At 39.2% G+C, this 22,745-nt stretch overlaps 1 protein-coding gene across 8 annotated transcripts in view; it reads left to right on the plus strand.

The window, feature by feature from the left end:
• Positions 1-22,284, plus strand: part of nlgn4xa (neuroligin 4 X-linked a) — a 97,362-nt gene extending 75,078 nt beyond the window's left edge. For 7 of the 8 annotated variants that reach the window (XM_053314324.1, XM_053314325.1, XM_053314328.1 and 4 more), the window contains 3 exons: positions 8,525-8,710; positions 13,414-14,203; positions 21,390-22,284. In XM_053314324.1, the coding sequence (XP_053170299.1) occupies positions 8,525-8,710; positions 13,414-14,203; positions 21,390-22,284 (1,871 nt within the window). Of the gene's footprint in view, positions 1-8,524; positions 8,711-8,920; positions 8,936-13,413; positions 14,204-21,389 lie in introns of all 8 variants that reach the window. The other variant, XM_053314330.1, reaches the window with a different exon arrangement.
• The last annotated feature ends 461 nt before the right edge of the window (positions 22,285-22,745 follow it).

Raw genomic sequence — 22,745 nt, forward strand, 5'->3', positions numbered from 1 at the left:
CGTATTTGGCTCTTGCAAACATATTTCGGCTGTCAGGTGGAAATCTCTTGTGTCCCCAAAATGCCAACATTTCATGGACTTGTTCAATTTGATCACATGGATTTTGGAGTTCTTCCAGTTTGAGTTTGAGTACTGCTGCTCAGTCAGAATACTGAATTATTTTCTCAGTTACTATAAATGACATTTTTCACCATTTTGTCATAACCTCATTAACCTTCGTGTCGTCCTCCTGGGTCCAATTGACCCCGTCTGTTTTGACTATTGCTTCTTTCCTCCCACCCTCCTTCTTTCCTTCCTTTCCTCCCTCCCTCCTTCTCTCTTTTCTTCCCTTCCTTCTTTCCTTCCTTCATCCCCCTTCCTTCCTTCCTTCTATCCTTCCTTCCTTCCTCACTTCTTCCTTCCTTCCTTCCTTCCTTCCTCCCTCCCTGCTTCTTTTCTTTGTTTCCTTCCTTGCTCACTCCTTCCTTCCTTCCTTCCTTCCTTCCTTCCTTCCTTTCCTTCCTTCTTCCTTCCTCCCTCCTTTATTCTTTCTTCCTCCTTCCTTCCTTCCTCCTTTCTTCTTTCTTCCTCCTTCCTTCCTTCCTTCCTCCCTTATTCTTTTCTTTCCTTCCCTCCTTCCTTCCTCCCTCCTTCCTTCCTTCCCTCTTTCCTTTCCTCCCTCCTTTCCTTCCTTCTTCCGCCCTCCCTCCTTTCTTCTTTCTTCCTCCTTTCCTTCCTTTTTCCTCCCTTCCTTCCTCCCTTCCTTCGATCCTTCCTCCCTCCTTTCCTTCTTTCTTCCTCCCTTCCTTCCATCCTTCCTCCCTCCTTTTCTTCCTTCTTCCTCCCTTCCTTCCTTGACCTGAGGACAACGGGAGGGTTAAATGACTACCAATTGAATATTTTAATACTAAACAGAAAACATGAACAATTATTCCAGATTATTACTGAGAGTGAGCAGATGTTTCAGTATATACTCCGACTGAGAACATCAGATGTGTAACCTTCACAAAGAAACGAAAGCACAGCATGTGAAAACATCAAATAGCTGGATTAAAATAGGTGAAGAGGAGTCTGTGAGGTCAGTCATTAGACTTCCTCCCACACTGCTGTTTAAACCTTGTGATTGTGTCCACTCTGTGCTTTGTCATGACTGACCTACATTAAGCGGCCAGACCCTGCCAAGGCAGAATTAATACAAATAGCGGAGGGGAGGGATTAATGCTTCCTTCCCCCGAGCGGTTGGGAGAGCTGCTGATGATGAAGAGTTTCCTCGGAGGGCTCAGTGAGAGATCACAGTGTCACTGACAGCACAGAAAAAGCAGTTATTGGTCAAAACTCTTCTTATTTTTATTACATCTTTTGTCTTTTCAAATCTGACTCCATTAGGTCGAGACATGAAACAGGCTAACATAAACACTCCAGATACCCATATTAATAACAACAGAAGAGATTGAACACACTGTAAACTTCATAAAAGCTTTTGGTGATATGAACATCTGTGGAAACATCTGGTACAGGAAGTAGTGTATACCAGGCTGTATTTGATCTTATTAGGAATTTTCAAAAAACTATAGAATTTGATCATAGACTGTATAAAGATATTGTACCTCATTTTTGAAACATTATAGTCAGGTGGCAATATAGGTTTGCAATGTTTTCTTCACATTTTGCTTTTACTCTGCTATGAACAACTAGAACGAGGTTCAGTGTTAACCTTAGAACACAGTATGAGAAAAAAAATTGTTATCACAAGCTCCACTTAATTGTTTTCCCTGAAGCAGTCTGCCATATTTCATAGTGTTACTCAGTCGATGCAGGCTGCTAAGTTGTCATGGAGATGGTTTAGTTGTACAGCATATAACATTTACAGTATATACATAACCTCTCAACACGGCTAGTTAAGTATGACACAGTGTGTATGCAGTCAATCCACTTCTTTACTCTCCTGTGAATATGACATCATGGAGTCAAATGGCTTCTTTCTGAAAAGATCATTTAAACAATTTGATAATTCCTCCAATTATATTCCTTCTGTAACCAAATTCATAACTATTATACACATAACTTTAAACTCAGGCCTCCTATCTGTCCAACATCTCACTTACAGTTTGGTCTAATCTACAGAGGTTCACTGATATGGAATTCGTTACCATCACAATTCTTTTTAATTTAGCACCTCCAAATTTTAAGAAAGCTGTAAAGTTTGTTTGTATCGCTGCATCCTTATGGATTATCTTTATAATCAACCCACTACTCCTAATTTGAGTTTTCTTCGTGCAGTTGTACAGCATATATGTAAATCTGTTATCTGTTATCTGTCTTTTGACCTTCCTTTTAATAATCTTAGTTTTCTCTTTATTCTTTGATTAATGTAACCCTAGCACTGAAGAGTACCTAGAATAAACCCCCCTGTGGGTTTTTTGCCCATCACATTTTATGTACATGATTTGTATTATATATATAAAACTAATACAAATATTTTTTAAAAAATAATAATTTTGTAGAATTTATAAGCAGCTAATTTCTGGAGGAATTTCCTGTTTTGTTCAATTTGTTCAATTGTGGGGTCGTCTATGATTTACACATACAAACAAGACCTTTTTCTATGTAAGATTTTCTTTTATGTAAGTTCTGCCACCCTGCTGTGCACTGACTAAATGACTCTCAGGTATAAGTAGCAACAAATTGCATAGTTCTTTACAGGGCCCTGCCCCCTGCTGGGCCAAGTTGTAGCCTTTATTATTTACCAGAGGGGCTAAGCACTGTACTACATGCATGAATATGTATCATTTGAAAGTTACGTTTCCAAGTATCTATCACAAGCTATTGCTAACACAAAGTTTTTGAGTAAAAAGAACATATTTTACTCTCTGATAGGACAGGAAGTTAGAACACAAGTACAGAATGCAGGCAGATGTAGAAATAAACATTTTTTTTGAGTTTTTTGAAGGTGGCATGTTTTTTTAAAGGCTACCAGCTGGCTAGCATCTGTAACAGCACCACAGGAGCTACTGTTAACTGTCACAGGTGGTCTCTATCACCATCCAACCTCACCCTAACACCGCCTACACTATATCAACCAAACACTTCTTCTGCAATTGTCAAGGAAAGAAAAATTGACATTATTTGTTTGAATTTTGTATTATCAATCCAGCTGTAAGAGCAGGCAGCATTATCTTCACATAATGCACCTCACAGAGTATTTTATTTTCCATTTCAGTATTGACATTTCTCCTCTGGCTTTAATTCCAGCAGTGACTCTTTGATAGACACGGCAGGGGGAAATGTTCCTTGGATTTCCAACAAGTCAAAATTTTAGTGATATTTCATTCTTTGCCTCAGAACATTTTTTTTTAACTCATGAACTTGTCACTGAAATGAATGACTGTCTGAGCGTCATACTGCATTTCTCAGGAGGTAAACAAGGACTTTGAGCAATTATAGCTTCCTATTCATCAAACATCTGTCATGTTTTACATCTTCTTTTATAGGAAACACCAGTGTGATATCAAAGACTATTTGCAGTGTTTATTAAGGAAATGTATCAGAGGATATGTTTTTTTGATGACTAACAACTGAGAGCACAGAAGAAATAATACTGTCTACAAAGTGCTCATTACTATGTATCAGAATATAAAACTCAACAATCTTGGAAAAATATCTAATTGTGTTTCTCTAAGCGATTTTGTGGTTGAAATTGCTGTCATTTATTTATATTAAATAAACCCCCAGGTCTATATTTGTGTTCTACATAGAGTTAAAGATGATACCTTTGCACCAAGCATAGTCTGCAGTTGCTTTTGTTGCCTGTTTGTGTTCTTTTGTAATTTATTCAACTTCTGAGAACATTTTCTATGGAAAAGTTGACTCATTTAGTGCAGATTTAATATTATATGACATAACTCTGTGTCCTTGTGTTAAATGGTAAATGGACTGTACTTACATAACGCCTTTCTAGTCTTTTATGACCACTCAAAGCGCTTTAAATTACATCTCATTCACCCATTCATTCACATTCATACACTGATGACAGGAGCTAGCACACAGTGTACCAACCTGCTCATCAGGAGGAAGTTAACCATTCATTCTCATTCAGCAATGGGAGCAATTTGGGGTTAAGTGTCTTGCCCAAGGACGCAGTGGGGCGTCTGTGGCTCAGTAGGTAGAACGGTCGTCCACCAATTGGAAGATCGGAGGTTCGATCCAGTCCACATGTCGATGCGTCCTTGGGCAAAAGACTGAACCCTGAATCGCTCCCTATGACTATGCCACCAATGTAAGAATGTTAGCTTCCATCTGATGAGCAGGTTGGTACACTGTGTGGTAGCTTCTATCATCAGTGTATGAATGTGTGTGAATGGGTGAATGTGACATGTAGTGTAAAAGTGCTTTAAGTGGTCATAAAGACTAGAAAAGTGCTCTATAAGTACAGTCCTTTTACCATTTAATGATGTATCAACTCAGCTAGTAGTAGCATGGACCACTCCTTAGATGATCACTTTCCACAGCTACTGTTCATCATCTCACTTATATTACATTTTCAGCCTAAAAGTGATTAATGGTTCAGGCCTACACAGGTATAATGTCTCAATATTTTTCTTATTCCTTATTATCTTAGACATAGAAGTTCTTTTAGGGCTCTTTGGTCTCAGATAAGTCTCTGTTTCTTAGACATTTGTCCATGATGTATCTCTAGGCAGTAGGCTTAGTGATATCTGCAGTCTATTTTCAGGACATGGTGCTTTGAAATGAAGCTTTGACTAATCTTCACACATCCTGGGGAGGGCCTGGTAGGCACGCTTCTCTCCACGGTTCCTTTGTGGTGAAGGATGAGAAGGCAGAGGAAAAAAAGTAGGGAACGGAAGAGAAATGACAAAGATGGAGGGAGAGCAGAAGTGAAAAAGGTGGAGTAGAGAGGGGAGAGAAGAGTCAAAGCCAGGGCCTGTGGTCATCCTACAGGGTGTGTAAGGCTGCCAGAGGCCTTGTAATCCTTCCCCCACCCATGCCCTCCATCCCCCTCTCTATCATCCCCTCCACCTCACCATGACAAACCGGATCTGCTCTCTATCAAAGAGCCACAGGCTACCTCTCCTCTTTTTCCTCCTTTCTTACCCAGCGGTCCTCATCCCATTTGTCATTTACACTGCCTGGGTCAGCTCGCAGGGACGGACTGTCGCTGCCAGCCTTGGCCACCGAGCTCCCAGGCCTGGCAAGGAGGAGCCACCAGTTTCCCCAGTGGCAGCATTTAGAAAGCCACTTAATGGGTTTAGGCGCATTTGCTAATTTGTCAACAAGTTTCGGATGTGGAGCTCGCTGCCAGGCCAGTTGGTCTGGCACTTGACTGGAAGGGATCTCTATTGGCTGACCATTTCTGGAGCCATGGGTAAAATCAAATTTAAAGGCCTTTGCATACTTGACTGTGTATGTGTTGGCGCTTGAGGCAGCTGAACTCAATGCTGACTGGCTTTAAAAAGAACAGACTGATGGACTGAATGCTTGTTGTTATTATAGGAGGATGGCTATGGAAGTAAATAGTAACTGTTGTGCATATTTGGATAAGAATATAATGATCCTCATTCATACATAGGTGAGTGAGTTTTTTTTGTGTCTGTGTGGTTTAGTCAAATTTAAAGGGGTGAAAATGTGAAAATAAATATATGAATAACTTGCACACATTCTTTTTTTGTGGACCCAGCATAGAATTTCTGCTTTTAATCCATTGAGAGAATATATTAGAGGATTATAGCAAAAATGTAACCAGTGGTGTAACCATGAAAACTTTGTACCAAATAATTCAACTTGCTTAAAAACACTAAATTCTCAATAAAACACCCTATCAACTAGTTTTTTATATTAAATAAAGCTAATGGAATACAATTGTTCTAAATATTACATTTAATCTGGAGAATCATGGAGATCAGGAAACATTTACATGTTTTAAATGAAGTCATTATTAGTATAAGTCCATTAAATATTTGATCAGCTACAGTGTATTTAGATACACTGTAGCTGATCAAATATTTAATATTTATCATTCTTTTGTGGTTACACTATTTGACATTTTCAGGAGCATTCAGTCTTACTTTTGGTAAAAAATGGTGCAAATGTCATTTCAAATGATATAAAACCAACAAAAATACTAAATGTACATTTTAATAAACCTGATGCTGCTTTTAAAACTATTTTTAAAATTTTTAATTGATCATCAACCCTTATCTTTCACTGACCCACATACAGATTCAAAATAGCAGGTTCTCTCTTGTCTCTGAAGAGCCTAAAGCTTTTGGGTATATTTATGTTGAGTATGTCATTTACATACTCAACATCAGCTCTATTAATGCAGTTATTTTCTCATGTTGTCACTATATGCTGCTGAAAAGAGTTGTCTTTTCCATAGCATGGCTCTCCTTGTTTGACTCCTGGTAGCTTATTAAATTCTATAATAGAGAATTGGGAAGCTGTGACGATCAGCTCTCAAGTCTTTTACATGGTTGAGTGGAGTAGAAAACAACTGTTTCATAAAAGGATCAAAACAAGAGTGGTTGGTTGTCTCCAGATTGGAGCTCCTGCCTGTCAGATGATATTTGCATGAAGTCTCAACTTCCCCATTCTGAACCACTAAACACCTTTTGAGTCAGGAGGCCACCTGCATATATTTTGAGGTTCAGCCAGCATAGCTAACATAGCAATTCATCTCAATGTCCACTGGATGCATTATGGCTGTTGGAGAAGATCTGCTGCCATTGTAGCCAGTGTGCCAAAGTCCACAGACATCTATTATCTCCACTTGTTATCATGACATGCTTTATCTATTTGCCAGAGTATCCAAGATTTTATGAAGCATTTCACTAGGGAATGTATAGAAATGCCTATCTCTACAGTTGACATGAAATGTGTAAATATAATGATGCATTTAATTTGGACTGACTTTATCTTTATGTACATAAAGCATCCTTTGTTTATTGGTTTGTTCATGGTACTTCTTCAGCAAAATCTCTGAAGAAAGAGAAGGACTGCTGTGGTTTCCTGCTGCTTTATAAACATTATTCAGCAAATACAATTACAAAGTGAAGATAAGATTGTGTGCTGCATAAAGTTATTAAAGTTTCGGTTACTGCCTGCAGCAATCACAAATGAGCTGCACTGATGCAGATGTCTTTATACATACTGCAAAACACAAAATTGTCAGCAAATCAACTCCACACTTTTGACGTGTAGTATTCAGTGGGTATTTCAAATATTGTGAAGAGCATCCCGTGGACATGAGCGGTTACTTTTGATTTGGTTACTTTTAGGGACCCCACTTTCTGGATTGTTCTGGACTGTGTTAGTGAATTAGCATCAGTGGTGAGAAATGTTCTTCATCATTGCTTTCTCTTTGTTTTAATACAACACCTTAGAATTAAAATAAATTCAATGAATCTTGGTTTTCTTATTTATAGTATCAAGCTATTGATTATGGCCCCTGGGAGCCTATACAACAGCGTATATTCAAAGTTGGTGAAATTACAGGTAGATTTATGCATATTGCGGCTTGAATTTAGTTATATTGTTAGAGTTTGAACTCCAATTACTAATCTATAATCTGTAATTACAAATCCCATATAAACACCAAAAACTGCAGTGTTAGTGCATTTCTCAATACTATCTGACTTCTATGGCTCTCAGTTCAGAGTTCATTGGTTCATACTTTTTTTTTTTAAAAAAGCTCACATATTTGATTCACTTTTTTTAGTCTCAGTAACTGACTAAAACAGCTGTTCACTGTAGCTTTTAATCCAATGTTACTGAATCAGGTAGAAATAGTGTTATTTGTTGGGGACTATTTTCAGCAGTGGATTAATCCACATTTGGTGTTCCAGTGAGTATTTCTGGCAGCAGTACAGTGTGTGTGTGGGATTGAGTCAAAACCAACAACAGAGAGTGTGTGATCATGATAATGAAGGAGCATGTCACCCAGTGCAGCGATGTGGCTTACTCATGTGTTTTTTAATACTTGTTTTTTTTTGACCACAAAGGAGTTCAATTGCACAGAAGATTAAGATCTATAGGATGTAGTAACCTCTGCTGAATTTTTTTTTACACTGTAGCTGTTCTCTAGTGAAAAAGAGTCATTAAGACTTTCAGCAGCTTTTTTACTGCTCAAAAAAGCAGTTTAAAGTAGGAAAACACAGCACTCAGGCAATAATGAAGGCATTACATGCTGAGAATACAACCTGCTATTTTCATAAAATACTGAAAACCCACTAGATGAATTCAGATGAGTGCTATGATGCCTTCTTAAAGGTGCAGTGTGTATCATTTAGTGATATTTAGCAGCACAGACTTGGCAAAAAAATGGAACATAATATTCATATGTATGTTTTAATCAGTGTCACCTATTTTTTCGATATATATCTACATAGGGTGCAGGTTTCAGTAGTCTAGAACAGACAAACCAGAGAGGGCTTTTCTGTGTATTCATTTGGTTGCTCATTCTACATGAAATCAACATAAAAAGAAGTAAGTTTGATGGGTTTTTTTTCTCTTGTTTTCATCATTTCAGGGTTTTTAAGCACAGGAGACCAGGCAGCCAAGGGTAACTACGGCCTGCTGGATCAAATTCAGGCTCTCAGGTGGATCAAAGAGAACATCCAGGCCTTCAAAGGAGACCCGAAGAGAGTGACCATTTTTGGCTCTGGTGCTGGAGCATCGTGCGTCAGCCTGCTCACCCTCTCGCATTACTCAGAAGGTACTCGCTCACAGGCATGCAGATGAACACAGAGATATGCTCACATGCAAAGGGTTATTAATCATGTTCTTATTTCTTCTATGTGTCATTGGCACTTTGTATCAAAAGTAGTTTCACAGCAAGCTCTGGGTCTTTGGTTTGAGATCTTCCAAATAAATCCAGCAAGGCCCATAAAGTTCAAATACAGTGTTTAATTAATAGTAAGGTAAGCTTATTGCCTGCCTGGTTACATCAGTGTTTATTTTAGCCTCAAGTGGAAGGAGAAAGAGAGCGAGCGATGTTATTAGGCTATCACTGCCTCTAACACCAAAGATTACAAAGTAAAAAGAAATTTGTCTTACTGCATGATTCATTATGTGGAAAAATCTATATAGTAGAGGCTCCAAAGGTGTCCTCACAAAGGTCTGTGAAGCAGGGGAAGGGCTGTAAAGTCTTCACATTTAATGCTTGACAGGAATAATGACAGCCAATCCACACGCAGTAATTATGCAAGTGTTCAGAACCTTGACCGAATGATTGATTCATTCACTGTGTTTATTCAACATAGGGCTTTCTTAACCATGAAAAAACTATGTGAACTAAAAAAGAAGTTTAAGAAGTTACCTATTTGACTTGGCTAACTAAAGATTTACAAGTATGTGATGTCAACTTTTTGTAAATGGTTTCAGCTTGCAAATTGCACACACATTGTAGCTAAGTCCTACAGGGCTTCCTGAAGTTCGTGCACAGGTTGCAAATATGACATGTCACAAAATAATAAAGTAATCAGGTAAATAAAGCAACCACAAATTCTCACAGACGCTTCTTTTGATTAGTTAAATGTGGCAAAAATTCATGCAACGGGTGCAGGAAATGATGTCATGTTGAAGATAATGAGAATTTGGTGAAATGGGCCCATGGTTTTTAGTAAAAATGCATTTTTAGTATTGTTTTCAGATAGTTTGCCTGCATATTTCCTGTTCTGACGTTAGTTTTCTGTTATGACATGTAGTGTTTGGGTACAGGACAGGAAAAATGACAAACTAAACATTGCATTAAGACATACGCCAACAAAGCCCAGAAGCACAAACACCACCAGAGTAGCAGGAAGAATGCACTGGATCAGTTTAGCAGCATCAGTTATTCAAATACCCTCTGTTGCTTTTCATCAGATAACTCATGGAGTCATATTTGATGACCACATGCAGAGAACACAATTTAATAGGTGTTTATTCAACTGTGCTCTCTGCCTCAGCCTCTAATATATCTGTGACCACCCACAGTGGGATGGGAACAGATTCCAGATGTTGTATTTACATCTTTATTTATATGTTTTATTAATGGGAATTTTAAAACCACAGAGCAAAAAAGGTTATTGTTAAAGTTTCCCTTTGGGTTTACACAGAGCTTCACATGGATTTCACAAATGAATAGTTCCTTCCAACTCAAATTTATACAACATCGCCTGACCCATCTTTCATAAAAAAGAGGATTTGGAGGATTGGATCTCAAAAAAAAGAGTAGCTGCAGTTCCCAGGCCATTTTCCTCCCTGCATGGAACAAACAGGCTTAGTGGAAATGGCACCTTCCCAACAAAATCAACATTTTTATCTTGCCAGTAGAAATTCATTAGGTTTACCTTTAATGCAATCAGAGGAAGGGAGACTTTCTATTTGCTCCTGTGGTGCAATTATTAGGCCTTTCATTGTTCCTTTCATTTTGTTCTCATTTTGTAGGGAATACAAAATTGCCTTAATTTAAAGCCTTTATGTGGTTTTTTTTAAATTGGAGAAATAGTGTGACCAAAAAAAAAAACAAAGAAAAAAGAGTGACATAGAAGATACATAAAATAGACATAATAACCGAACATATAGAGAATAACATAAGTCAAACTAGTCCACATTAATCAGTATTGTTTGGTAGTAAAATTTCAGTATCACAGTCACAGTCAAATGGAGAGAAAAAAAAGTTTAGGTGCGTGAGAACATGGATCTTCAGTTTGATATGTGTGTCGTAGTATGTGTCGTGTATATGTGGCAGTGTGGGACTGTACGTGTCACTAGCCAAGCCCCAACAAGGACAAGAATGTGGACCATCATTCTGTGATGTTGCTGTTATCATTAGCAGTGATTTTTATTTATTTCCATATATATGCACTCTGAAAGGAGGTTGGTCCAATGGTTAATATTCATAGAATTTTTTTGATTTCCAATTTAGGAGAATTGTTTTTCTCGGTGACAGACAGAGAAATGAACAAGCTGCTCTACAATCATTTGTTATGTTGATTTCTGAAGTGTCTCCTAGCAGATGGAGCTGTGAGGATGGAGGCATTCTGTAGTCCAAGGTGGTGGAGAGTTAAAGAGTCCCAAAAAGAGTGGGCTGGTTGGCAAACCCAGAATGCATGGAAATGATTATCTATTGTGCATTGTGCCTTTTTGCCAGTCCCATTTTGTACCTTTTGTATTGACTGATAGATGATTTAGTATTGGATTAGCTGTAGGTTTATATTGGGCGTCACAGCAAAAATGTTTTTATTCATTTCTATCCAGAAGTCGGTTGAGTGAGATGGTTAGATCAGTGTTCCAGCTGGCTGCTGGGACTGTTACACAATTATCTGATGTTGATAAAACTTTGAAGTTTTTATTTAAATTTGTAAATTGAATTATGTCATTAATTATTTTGGAAGGTTGAAGTGGGTTATAAATTATGTTAATTTTTGCTCTGATTATGAATTTAAGTCGTAGGTATTTTAGAGCCTGGTGTGTCCCAACTCCATGCTTCTGTATGAGGTCTTTGAAGTTTATGAACCGATTGTTGTGGAAAGGATGGGGAAGTTGTATGATACCTTTTAGTACCCATGTGTAATGCGGAGAGGGGTGCTGTGGAGTTGGAATGGTGTTGGAGTAGAATAAAAATCTTAATGACTTTCCACCAGGTTTCAGAATGTGGAGACTACAGTAATTTTAAAGTAGGGATGTTGTTTTATGGCTTTGTAAAGGAAAGTTAAAAATGAGAGTGAGATGTTCTTGCAATATAATTGCTCCAATTCTATCTGTGGGATATTTTGGTTGGTTTGATGGATCCATTTAGAAAGATATTGTATTACATTTCCCAGGCAGTAGAATAAGTCTGTAGCAGCTGAGTGCTTGGTGTTCTTGGTGATGTATAATACAATCATGTTTTTTCCATTCGCTGCTGTAAATTGGAGCTCTGCTGTAAAGCTCTCTCTTGTAAGGCTTGGATGAAGACACAAGTATGATCAGCTCATCAGTGTGTCTGTATGTATAGTTTTGACATTAACATCTGACTTGAAGTTTAACTGATTTCACACACATCTGACTAACAGCAGCAGTAAAATATTGCATGCTGCTAACCAGCCTTGTGGGAAATGTCTACTGTGTGCTCAAAACATACTTTTCAAGTCGGCCTGGTTGAGTCACCACCACTGCATGTTTGCATGAATATAAATAGCACTCTTTGAAACAAGAAAAAATGCATATACACACATAACTTCAGTGCTCCTACTGGATTGTGGCCTACTTGCTGATTGGCAGTCCGTGAAGTTGTGCTACCAATATTCCAGGATGTGGATACTGCCTAAGGTATCGTTGCTGTATAAACAGCAAATATCTTTCATGTTGCGCTTTGTTCATTAGGGACACAAAGATGTAACATCAAAATTCTGAATCATCCCTTTGTTTGCCTTGAAATGTTTTTATGCAGCTATGAAAAGAGGTCGAGTTTGAATTCTGTGTGACAGTGATGTTTGGAATATGCAAGATTGGAATATGCATTTTTTAAAAAAAAGATACTTAAGTATACCCTAACCCATACTAAGTATGGATGCACCAATCTCATTCCTTTAGATTAGTACTGACTCTAATACGGATGCTTAAGCCGATTGGATATCTGCTAAACGTGACCAGTCCAGATGAATACAGTTTTCTATTAGAACACATTCATTTGCTGCTATATGCTAACATTGATACTAAAAGCTACATTTGAATGTGAAGGCAATGGTAGGCCTTAGGGTTAGGGTTAGGATTAGGGTTAGAGTTATACACACGAACACCGATAGAGAGAGCACACAAACACACACATGTTGTTCTAGTTCACTTCTGGGGACATTACATAGACTTAATTCATGTATGAGACTTAACTATAACCATAACCACTACTTGCTTAAACCTTACCCTAATGTCAACCTAACCTTAGCATAACTGCTTTTCACTTTGTCCAAAAATAAAAAAATAAAACGTAAAATAAATGATTTAGAATAAAAAGATGTTAAGTATACAGATACAGTGTTAAATGCATAACTATTCAGCTTTTCCAGGCAGAACTGTAACTATCTAACTATGATAAATGTACTGTGTTACAACATTGATTTCTGAAGGGGACAAAATTTGAGATCTGTTGTAATTTGCCTATGAAATGAACAAATGGCCCCACAGATGTTTTAGGTATACAACCATTCCTGTATTTATTAGAACACCAATATCACCAAGCAGAATCCACACCAAGTGTTATGATACAGTACAAACATACTCATTAAAGATCAGCCCTTTTTTTATTGAACAAATATCTGAAAAATGAATATTATGTATAAATGGTCTGTTGACTAGCAGGAGAGAAATAATGTCTTATGATGACCTGAAGCATGAACTCTTTGCTGCCATCATCTCTGTGTGTGTTTGTTTCACTAATACCACCTCCAATGTCAGATCTGTTCCAGAAAGCCATCATCCAGAGTGGCACAGCACTGTCCAGCTGGGCAGTCAACTACCAGCCTGCCAAGTACACACGAGCCCTGGCTGAGAAGGTGGGCTGCAACATGCTGGACACCATCGACTTGGTGGAGTGCCTGCAGAACAAGAACTACAAAGAGCTGATCGAACAGTACATCACGCCCGCAAAGTACCACATCGCTTTCGGCCCTGTGATCGATGGCGACGTGATTCCGGATGACCCTCAGATCCTCATGGAGCAAGGGGAGTTCCTCAACTATGACATCATGCTGGGGGTCAATCAGGGCGAGGGATTCAAGTTTGTAGATGGCATTGTGGACAGCGAGGACGGGGTGTCAGCCAATGATTTTGACTTTGCGGTGTCGGATTTTGTGGATCATCTCTACGGCTACCCAGAGGGTAAAGACACTTTGCGTGAGACCATCAAATTCATGTACACAGACTGGGCGGACAAGGAAAACCCAGAAACACGGCGCAAGACCCTGGTGGCTCTGTTCACTGACCACCAGTGGGTGGCGCCAGCTGTCGCTACAGCTGACCTCCACGCCCAGTATGGCTCCCCTACTTACTTCTATGCTTTCTACCACCACTGTCAGAGTGACATGAAGCCCAGCTGGGCCGACTCAGCCCACGGCGATGAAGTACCATATGTGTTCGGAATCCCCATGATCGGTCCCACAGATCTCTTCAACTGCAACTTCTCGAAGAATGACGTGATGCTGAGTGCTGTCGTCATGACCTACTGGACTAACTTTGCTAAAACAGGGTGAGTGTTCCTTTTTTTCCCCCTTTCATTTCTACTCATGCTACATTCATAATTCAATATAGAACCTCTTTAGGAATTTCTGGTTGTGCTGTCATACACTCAACATTTTTCCTCCCTCATGTATGAGGACAAAATATTGGGAACACTCAATATAACACACTCCAGTATAACCACTACGACCTCAATAATAAACATGAAGTGGAATTATCACCTTTCTGGCAATGTCAAGAAAAACTTGAAATGTATGAGCTTCGTAAAAGTAGAATTGATGGCAGAGTTGTTGTATTGGATTGCATTAGGTTGCATATGTTCCTTATAAAGTGCACAGGGAGTGCATGTCCTGAGGGATAAACAGAGTTTTACCTTTGAGCCTGAGTCCTACTGATACTCTGAGGAACTTTGAAATACAGACATTGTTTCTAAATTACCTCAAACATATATTTGATGTCTCTGAACTCCATTTTCTTGTTCCTTTCGTGGCTGATATGTATTCTGATGCCGATGATGCAACATTGGCTGATACTTTGATCCAACTTCTTATCAGCTTATCACCAGCTTATCAGTCTAGCTCTACTTCAAGTGTCTGTAACTAAAAAGGAAGTTCTGGTTGCTGATGTGGCATGTTGCAGATTAAAAACTTTCAGGAGGGAAAAAATTGCCCCAATGTATTGAAATTCTGATCTCAATAGCCGTCCTGCATTTGTGCTGTCTGATTCTAACAAATAAACCAACTTTCAAGCATGCAGAGCGTTTGATACTCCAAAGATACTTCAGGTGGGGTATCAACAAAAAGTTTATTTATGATTTAATGTTTTAATAATTGACTCACTAGTATAAGAGATCAAGTGAAGGTTAATAAGACAAGTCAAATCCTCCCCTGGTACTGTTGCACTGCTGGATTTGATGAGAGGATTTGCAGGCTGTTTATATTTGGATCACGTTTTTGTTTCACACACCTTGAGATTAGCTAACAGGGTGTTTGCAGCCCAGTCATACTGAAAATTCACTTTCAGGTGAATAAATAAAGTGTTGATCAGCTTCATAGGCTGTACCGTTCACTCCCCTGCTCTCTGTTTGGCTCCCATCCAGTTGTTGCCTGAGCAGTGGGGGGTAGGCTGCCTTATAGACGTTTTTGGGAAGGCTCTTTTCTATTGCTGTTTTTTTTTTAGTGTGCTTCCAATAAAGCAGTGACTGAAAGCAAATTCATCACTGCGATTGGGGCCAGTTTTCAACAGTTTCCCATTCTCTTTGCAAAGATGCCTGCTGTGAGAATCATATGATGTTTTGAAACTTTCCTGATGTACAAAATACTGCTGAGTATGGCTACAAAGTATGTATCAGCAGAATATGAGTGTTTTGCTGCTGTTATTCTACACACAGAAATACAGACAATTGCTATTTCTATTTTATTGCTATCAAAATACAGGTCTGTCATACTCAAAATTATCTGCTATATGGACACTCACTAAATGGTGGGACTATTTTGGAAGCCAAAAGCTTAAAAGGTGAAACTGATTATTACAGTTTGACACAAAAGTAATGGGGAATGCCATCAATTTCATACATTGAAATCAGAGTCTTCTGTAACAGAGCATTATTTTTTCTTGTTGTAATGATTCCTCCTGTTCATACTGACCATTAGAAGATCCCTTCATAATACACTTACAATGGAAGTGATGGAGGACTAAATCCACAGTCCTCCTTCTGTGTAAACATGGATTTAAAAGTTGATCTGAAACTAATATGAAGCTGCAGTGTCCAAATGAGTCAAATCTTCATCTTCTATGTTTCAACGTTACAGTGTTTTTAGTAGCAAAGTCTTTTTGTTACTATACTTCCACCACAGCTCAACAGGAAAAACTAAGAGGGAATTTGATGCTAAAAAGACTGTAAATGTGTCAGATATCACTGATATGACTAACTCACACTCACACTGCTGAAGCTCAATAGAAGCTGATCATATACTTTTAAATGACACACTGTGGATTTAGTCCTCCATCACTTCCATTGAAAACACATTTGAAGGAGATCTTTTAATAGCCAGTATGAACAGGAGGAATGATTGCAGTGACGAGCACCTCTTAATGTTCATATAAACACCTGACAGTGAAAGATTGTAAACCTATCCTTTAAACTAATGGAAGTCTAAAGGCTAAGAACTTAAGTGTCTCTTTGGCAATATGCAAAAAACATTTTTTCTCTTAAAATAACCATCACAAGGGTTGAGTATAGGTCAGTGGATAGAGCGCCCGCCCCATGTGTTGAGGCTAGAGTCCTTGCTGCAGGTGACTCAGGTTCGAATTCCCCACCGAGCAGTCCTATCCTGCATGTCATTTTCCCCCTATCTGCCTCCAATTTCCTGTCTCTCTCTACTAACCTGTACATTAAAGGCAAAAAGCCCCAAAAATATACTTTAAAATAACCATCACAAGTTTCAACAGTTCAATCTTATTTATAGCACCTGTTTTACACTAGACAGACTTCAGAGTGAAGAATAATATTTCAAAAGTACTCTAGATGTAAAACAGAGAGAGGTCCGTCATTCTTATTAGGCATCACATTTTCACAATACTGCTAATCAAAGTTTTCAGTAAAGATAGTTTTGTGGAGTTTGAAAAATACGGCCGATACTAGATACTAGATAGCAAAGGTAGAAAGGAGGTGAGATTTTGAGAAATGAAGTTGTTTTGAGGGTTTGATGCACTCTAGGGCTTAGTTTCTACATTCCTTATTGACAGTACCAGTATGTGGGATCAAAAACTCTTGACTGAAGAGACCGACGAATCCTGAACACTGTCGATAACGCGCTCCCTTTATGAATGTTTCAGTCCTCAGACCTTCCATCAGGTCAGGGTCTCGCTTACCAAACTGTCTAGCAGAGATAGCACAACACAACAGCACCTAACTTTTACATTTAAGACTGAAAAAGTCAGCAGTCCATGCTTTTTTTTCCACAAACATTTACAGCTGATCTGGTGTCAATTGGCACGAGGTAACACTGAATCCATTACAGCTCATCCAAGTGCACAAAAGCATCTGTTCCATCACCCTGGTGACACATATTTCTTCTGTGAATTCTCAGTTTTCATACACCTGTCAGACTGAGAGGAGGAGTACAGATTTAGAAGTTCCACCTATGGCAAGAGTCATTGCTATTATCAACAGCTTGGATGCTTGATGGAAACATATGCATGTATTTTTGCAGTTCAGTGAGCATAAAAAGGCCTCGATCGTTGTCTTTTTCAAGGCAAATTCAGGAGCCGAGAAGTGGCATATTGTTCCAGCATATGTTAGTGCTGAGATGACAGGCCTTAAGTGAAACCCTACCACATGCTTGCAGTGCCTTATGTATGGCTCCATATGTAGCCACCAGTTGGAGGGCAGACCTTGTATTATAAAATCCAACCTTTTGTAATTAGAGAGCTACATCAGACTAAGGCACAGGTGTAGCAGTGTGCATTTTCGGACTCTATTATACACTTTGATCTATATTAACAAAATAGACTAGTACAGTATTATAATGTCACTGTTAAAGGGGTTTATGATGCTTTGTGGGATGTTCCCCAGAGTTATAAATTCATGTTTTTGCTTTTGCAGTTTTAAAATATTCTAAATAAGAAACCCTGAATATTTCAATATTTAAAATCCCCCTCCATTCAAACATGTGCTTAGCTAATTGTTACATCACTCTGATGTTTGGCCGTCATTGTGCAGAGGTTGAGACTAGAAGACTGTTTTCAAATGTTGAAGGGGAAATGTATTAATACGATCATCTTAAATCTGATGTACATAAGCAGGATCATCACAACTACAGATGGGGGACAAATTGAAGGAAAAACTGGTTGAGGTCTGACCCCTACACGTCTGTTATGATGTGGGGGTTAGGGTTTAGGGTTAGGGAAGGGTCACTAAAAATCAATACAAAGTAGTTGTGAGTGATCACCTTTATCTTATGATGAAACATTTCCTGATGGGCGTGGTCTCCTCCATTCATAGGACACAAGGAATCACTGAATGGTTTGATGTTGAAGTAGGTCAAGGTAACTTTTTAGTAAAAAAAAAAAGAAAAAAGAAACCATTTCTCAGTTCAGAGCACTCTCGCTACTACAACTTGACCACTAGCTTATGCTGCCTAATTGACAGCCACAGAGGCTGCTGTTTATTAAGATGTTGTAGTTTTATAGGATATACATTTATACGTTGCTTACATTTTTACCTTTTAAAATGATATATACTTCAATCATGAGAAGAATGAACCACTGGATCAATAGACACTGTGAGTATGAAAAGTGTGTCCAAAAAGACTTCCAAGAATATTTCAGGATATATGTAAAGTATATCTATATAAAGATATATCTTCAGTAATCATAATGTTAATCACAGAGAGCATGCATAGTAAGATACAAAGCCCAAAAATAAAGAAATATAAAGGTCCACTTCCACTGCAGGAACTTTTCTCTGGGCTGGGAACCAATCTGCAATTTCAGCCAGAGAAAATAAGGTCTAAGTTTATTTCCTCAGTCATAATTCCTGGTGTCAAAAAGTCCCAGATTTGCAGGTGGTACTATCAATAGCCTGTAAAACAATCAGGACAGCAGCAACTTATGCAGCTTCATTCACACAATAAACAGTACTGAGTAATGACTATTCCTTGTAATTTCAGTCATGGTAAAAAGTTGAACGATAAAGCTTCTGTAGACATGGTGGAAATACAAACAGAAATGCACAAAATGTCCCTGAGTTCTTTGGCTTCATCGCTCTAGGAGCTATCTGGCCATGATGACTATAAAAGGTGCACATAGTCACTGCAGGATGATGTCGTCTTAGCCCACAGTGAAGGAATGTGGAGCAATATGAGTTTCAGTGGAGTGTTATTGAGTCTGTATTGACTGGTTGACTAGCCAACTGACACACTGACATAATCACATAACTGCTGGTATAGCAGCGTGTTAAGTTACAATGGATTGTTTCATTCTACTATTTAAAGTCAATATATTATTTGGTTATAGAATATCACATTTCTAATCTAATTCTTATCTAATTGATTTTTTATCAGATATTTTGAAATGGTACAATAAAGTTTGTTACAATGAAGGGTTTGAGTTATGTTATTGCTAGTAACACTGCCCAATCACATTGTGCAATAAAATATGATAGTGTCCACAACATAAAAGCGACACTTATCAAAACAGATAAGCTAACCTACCACCAATCAGCCTTGTTAGTAGTGGTATGGTTATGGTAATGGTTATGGAAAGTAATCAAGTAAAGCTTTGTGTGTTTGTGTATGTGTTGTGTTCCACTCTGCAACAACCATCCACAATCTATGATTACTTTGTTTCAGAGCTCATTGATCAGCTTTGTCTCCCAATAGACTTCTATTGCTTGGACAATCTCCTGTTCTATGCCTGGTTTAGATTCTATCAAACCAACATCAGCCAGTTTAACAGTGTCTATAGGGAGTCTTAACTCAGCTGATTCCTAACCCTAACCCAAACCCTCTAACCCTTTAATGTGAGACACAGACCCTAACCATAATCCTGTTCTGTGGGTGATTGTTCTGGAGGAATGAGTGGTTTGACCCTGATGGAACTGCTGTTTGAACACTGCCTTATGTACATACTATAAAATAAATAAAAAAGTAGGTATTTTGTCACTTTCAAGGTAAGTTTAGGTGTTAGTCGGTTCACAAAATGTATCTTATGACTATGATTATGACTCGCTGGAGAAACTGGTGTGTTTGATTGTTGTGGTTTTCCAGTCTGTTAAAAAAATGAGGACATGGAGTTTTGGTTAAATATGAACAGCTATGTTTTACTGTTGACCATAATGAAATGAACACCTCAGTCCCTGAATGTTGTGTTTAATCAGAAATAGCTTACACACATCAAAATCACTACTTCAGCAAATTTTCAATCCAGACTCTATTTTACCATCATTTTGTTACGAGGTGACTAATGGGGACAATTTTTGAAATTGGTCCTGTATTGAACAAGAGCGTTGCTGATGTAATGTAATCCAGAGCAATAGCACCCTGTCAACGTATGTCCATTAAGAGTGTTTGTTTTTGCTACTGGCTCAGATTGTCTTTTTAAGTGTCTGACACCATTGTGGAAAGACACATACAGATAAATCAGTTGTTTTTCTTTACATTTCACTTGGTTTGATCTGTTTGTTATTGTGTCTAACCAAGTCTGGCTCGTTCTGAAATGACACTTCTGTCATTCAGCTACCAAATAAACTCCAAAGGAACCAGAGCTGCATGTCACACAAGTTATGCTTGTTTTGCACATACATAACACATTCTTATTCCTATGTTTATAATAGATAGAACCCACACAACAATGCACATACACATAACCACACACAACCTTTTCAGGCCCAAACACAAACACACCCTCAGTGATTGTCTCTCATACAGAGGCAAGGAGTTCATCAGTGTTCCTTGATGGCCCCCAAGATGCAATGCGTGACTCAAGATGAGTCCTTCCTATTCAGTATTCAGATATACACCCACCGCCCACCACTCACACACACACACACACACACACACAAACACTGCAGTGTGTCGGCTCCAAGGTTGTTGTCTAGCCTTCACTCCCCCTACCTCTCTAAAGTTAATGAAATCTCTCCCACCAAGTTGCTAGAGAAGCAGCTCTATTCCAAACCCCCCCCCCAAAAAAAAAAAGGAATACACAGACTAACAATGAATATTAAGAAAATGTGACAACAGACCTAGAAATGTGTCATTTGTGTATGAAAGACTGAGAACATGTAGTCAGCTCGAGCATTCAAATTCTGAGTCACCTCGAAATGCATTAGCTTTGAACAGAGGGAGCGGAAAAATGGAGTAATGACTCATTTGGAAATGTCACAAAATTAGTGCTAAGTGAATCTAATGGACAGTTACATTGTTGGGTTGTATTATCGTGCTGCTTTAAAGTGATTTGAAGCAAAAGACAATTTATAGTGTCACATAAAAATCTACTTTTTAAATGGGGTCATTATGTTTTAAATGTTGATGAAGGTGCATGTAATATTTAGTGTGAGTTCTGATATCTTTTGCCAAGCATGTTAAATCTCAACAAATTTGAGTGAGATATAATGTATTTTACATTATATTGTCTTGCTCTACACTATCTCCTCATTTGATTTCATCTTCTCTTATATGTTTTGTCTCTTCCAGGGATCCGAACCAACCAGTTCCACAGGATACAAAGTTCATTCACACGAAGCCCAACCGGTTTGAGGAGGTAGCCTGGACCAAGTACAACCCCAAGGACCAGCTCTACCTTCACATTGGCCTCAAACCTCGAGTCCGAGACCACTATCGCGCCACTAAGGTCGCCTTCTGGCTGGAACTGGTTCCGCATCTCCACAACATAAATGAGTTTTTTCAATACGTATCCACTACCACCAAGATACCTCCGCAGGACACCACGCCGTACCCCTACACCAAGCGATTCCCGGGCAAAAACAACTGGCCCTCCACCACCCGCCACCCAGGAGTCCCACCTGCCAACACCAAGCAGACCACCGACCAACGCAAGAGCGGCGACCTCACCGACGAGTCGACGGTGGTGATCGAGACCAAGCGGGACTACTCCACCGAGCTGAGCGTCACCATCGCTGTGGGAGCCTCCTTGCTCTTCCTGAATATCTTAGCCTTTGCTGCACTCTACTACAAAAAAGACAAGCGGCGGCATGAGTCTAACCGGCGGGTCCCCACTCCTCAACGCAACTCGGCTCCAACCAACACGCCGTCCACCGCCAACGACGTGGCCCATCTGCAAAGCGAGGAGCTGATGTCGCTGCAGATGAAGCAGCAGCAGCTGGAGCACGAGCACCACCATGAGTGCGAGTCGCTGCAGACCCACGATACGCTGCGTCTCACCTGCCCACCCGACTACACCCTCACCCTGCGCCGATCGCCTGACGACATACCCCTGATGACGCCCAGCACCATCACCATGATCCCCAACTCGCTGGCTGGCATGCAGCCTCTGCACAACTTCAATACTTTTGGTGGCAGCCAGAACAGTACCAACTTGCCCCACGGTCACTCCACCACACGGGTATAGCTCCGCTGGGAAAAGGACGGAGCCGGATTCCCTCTGGATCAGCCGGGTCACTTTGCAAAAGGCAAATATGAGTGACTTGACTGTGTGTGAAGCACAGACTCCAAAGTCTCAGCAGATGTTATTTTGCTACCTTGCCTTCTTGAAAAGTATATACATTATAAGTGATTATGAACCCATGAAAATATAAAAGTGAATGTTACTACAGTAATAACTCTATCAGGAGCTAAGTTTCATGGAAGGTTTTCGCGGAGTTTTACCAAAAGAAAAGGCAACCAGGGGATGACTGTTAATATTCTTACAATTCAAAATGAACTGTTTCAGTGTGACAAAGAAGCCTTTGCTGAGGCTTTTGTGCCATAAATACACAATAGGAAGACAGTGGCATCAGTTGTTGAAAAGCAACAATTGAACGTCTGGAACATCTTTTCATCATTCATGCATCAGACACCTGACTTGGGCAC

Source organism: Scomber japonicus, chromosome 24 (genome assembly GCF_027409825.1).
Source record: "Scomber japonicus isolate fScoJap1 chromosome 24, fScoJap1.pri, whole genome shotgun sequence".
Taxonomy (NCBI): Eukaryota; Metazoa; Chordata; class Actinopteri; order Scombriformes; family Scombridae; genus Scomber; species Scomber japonicus.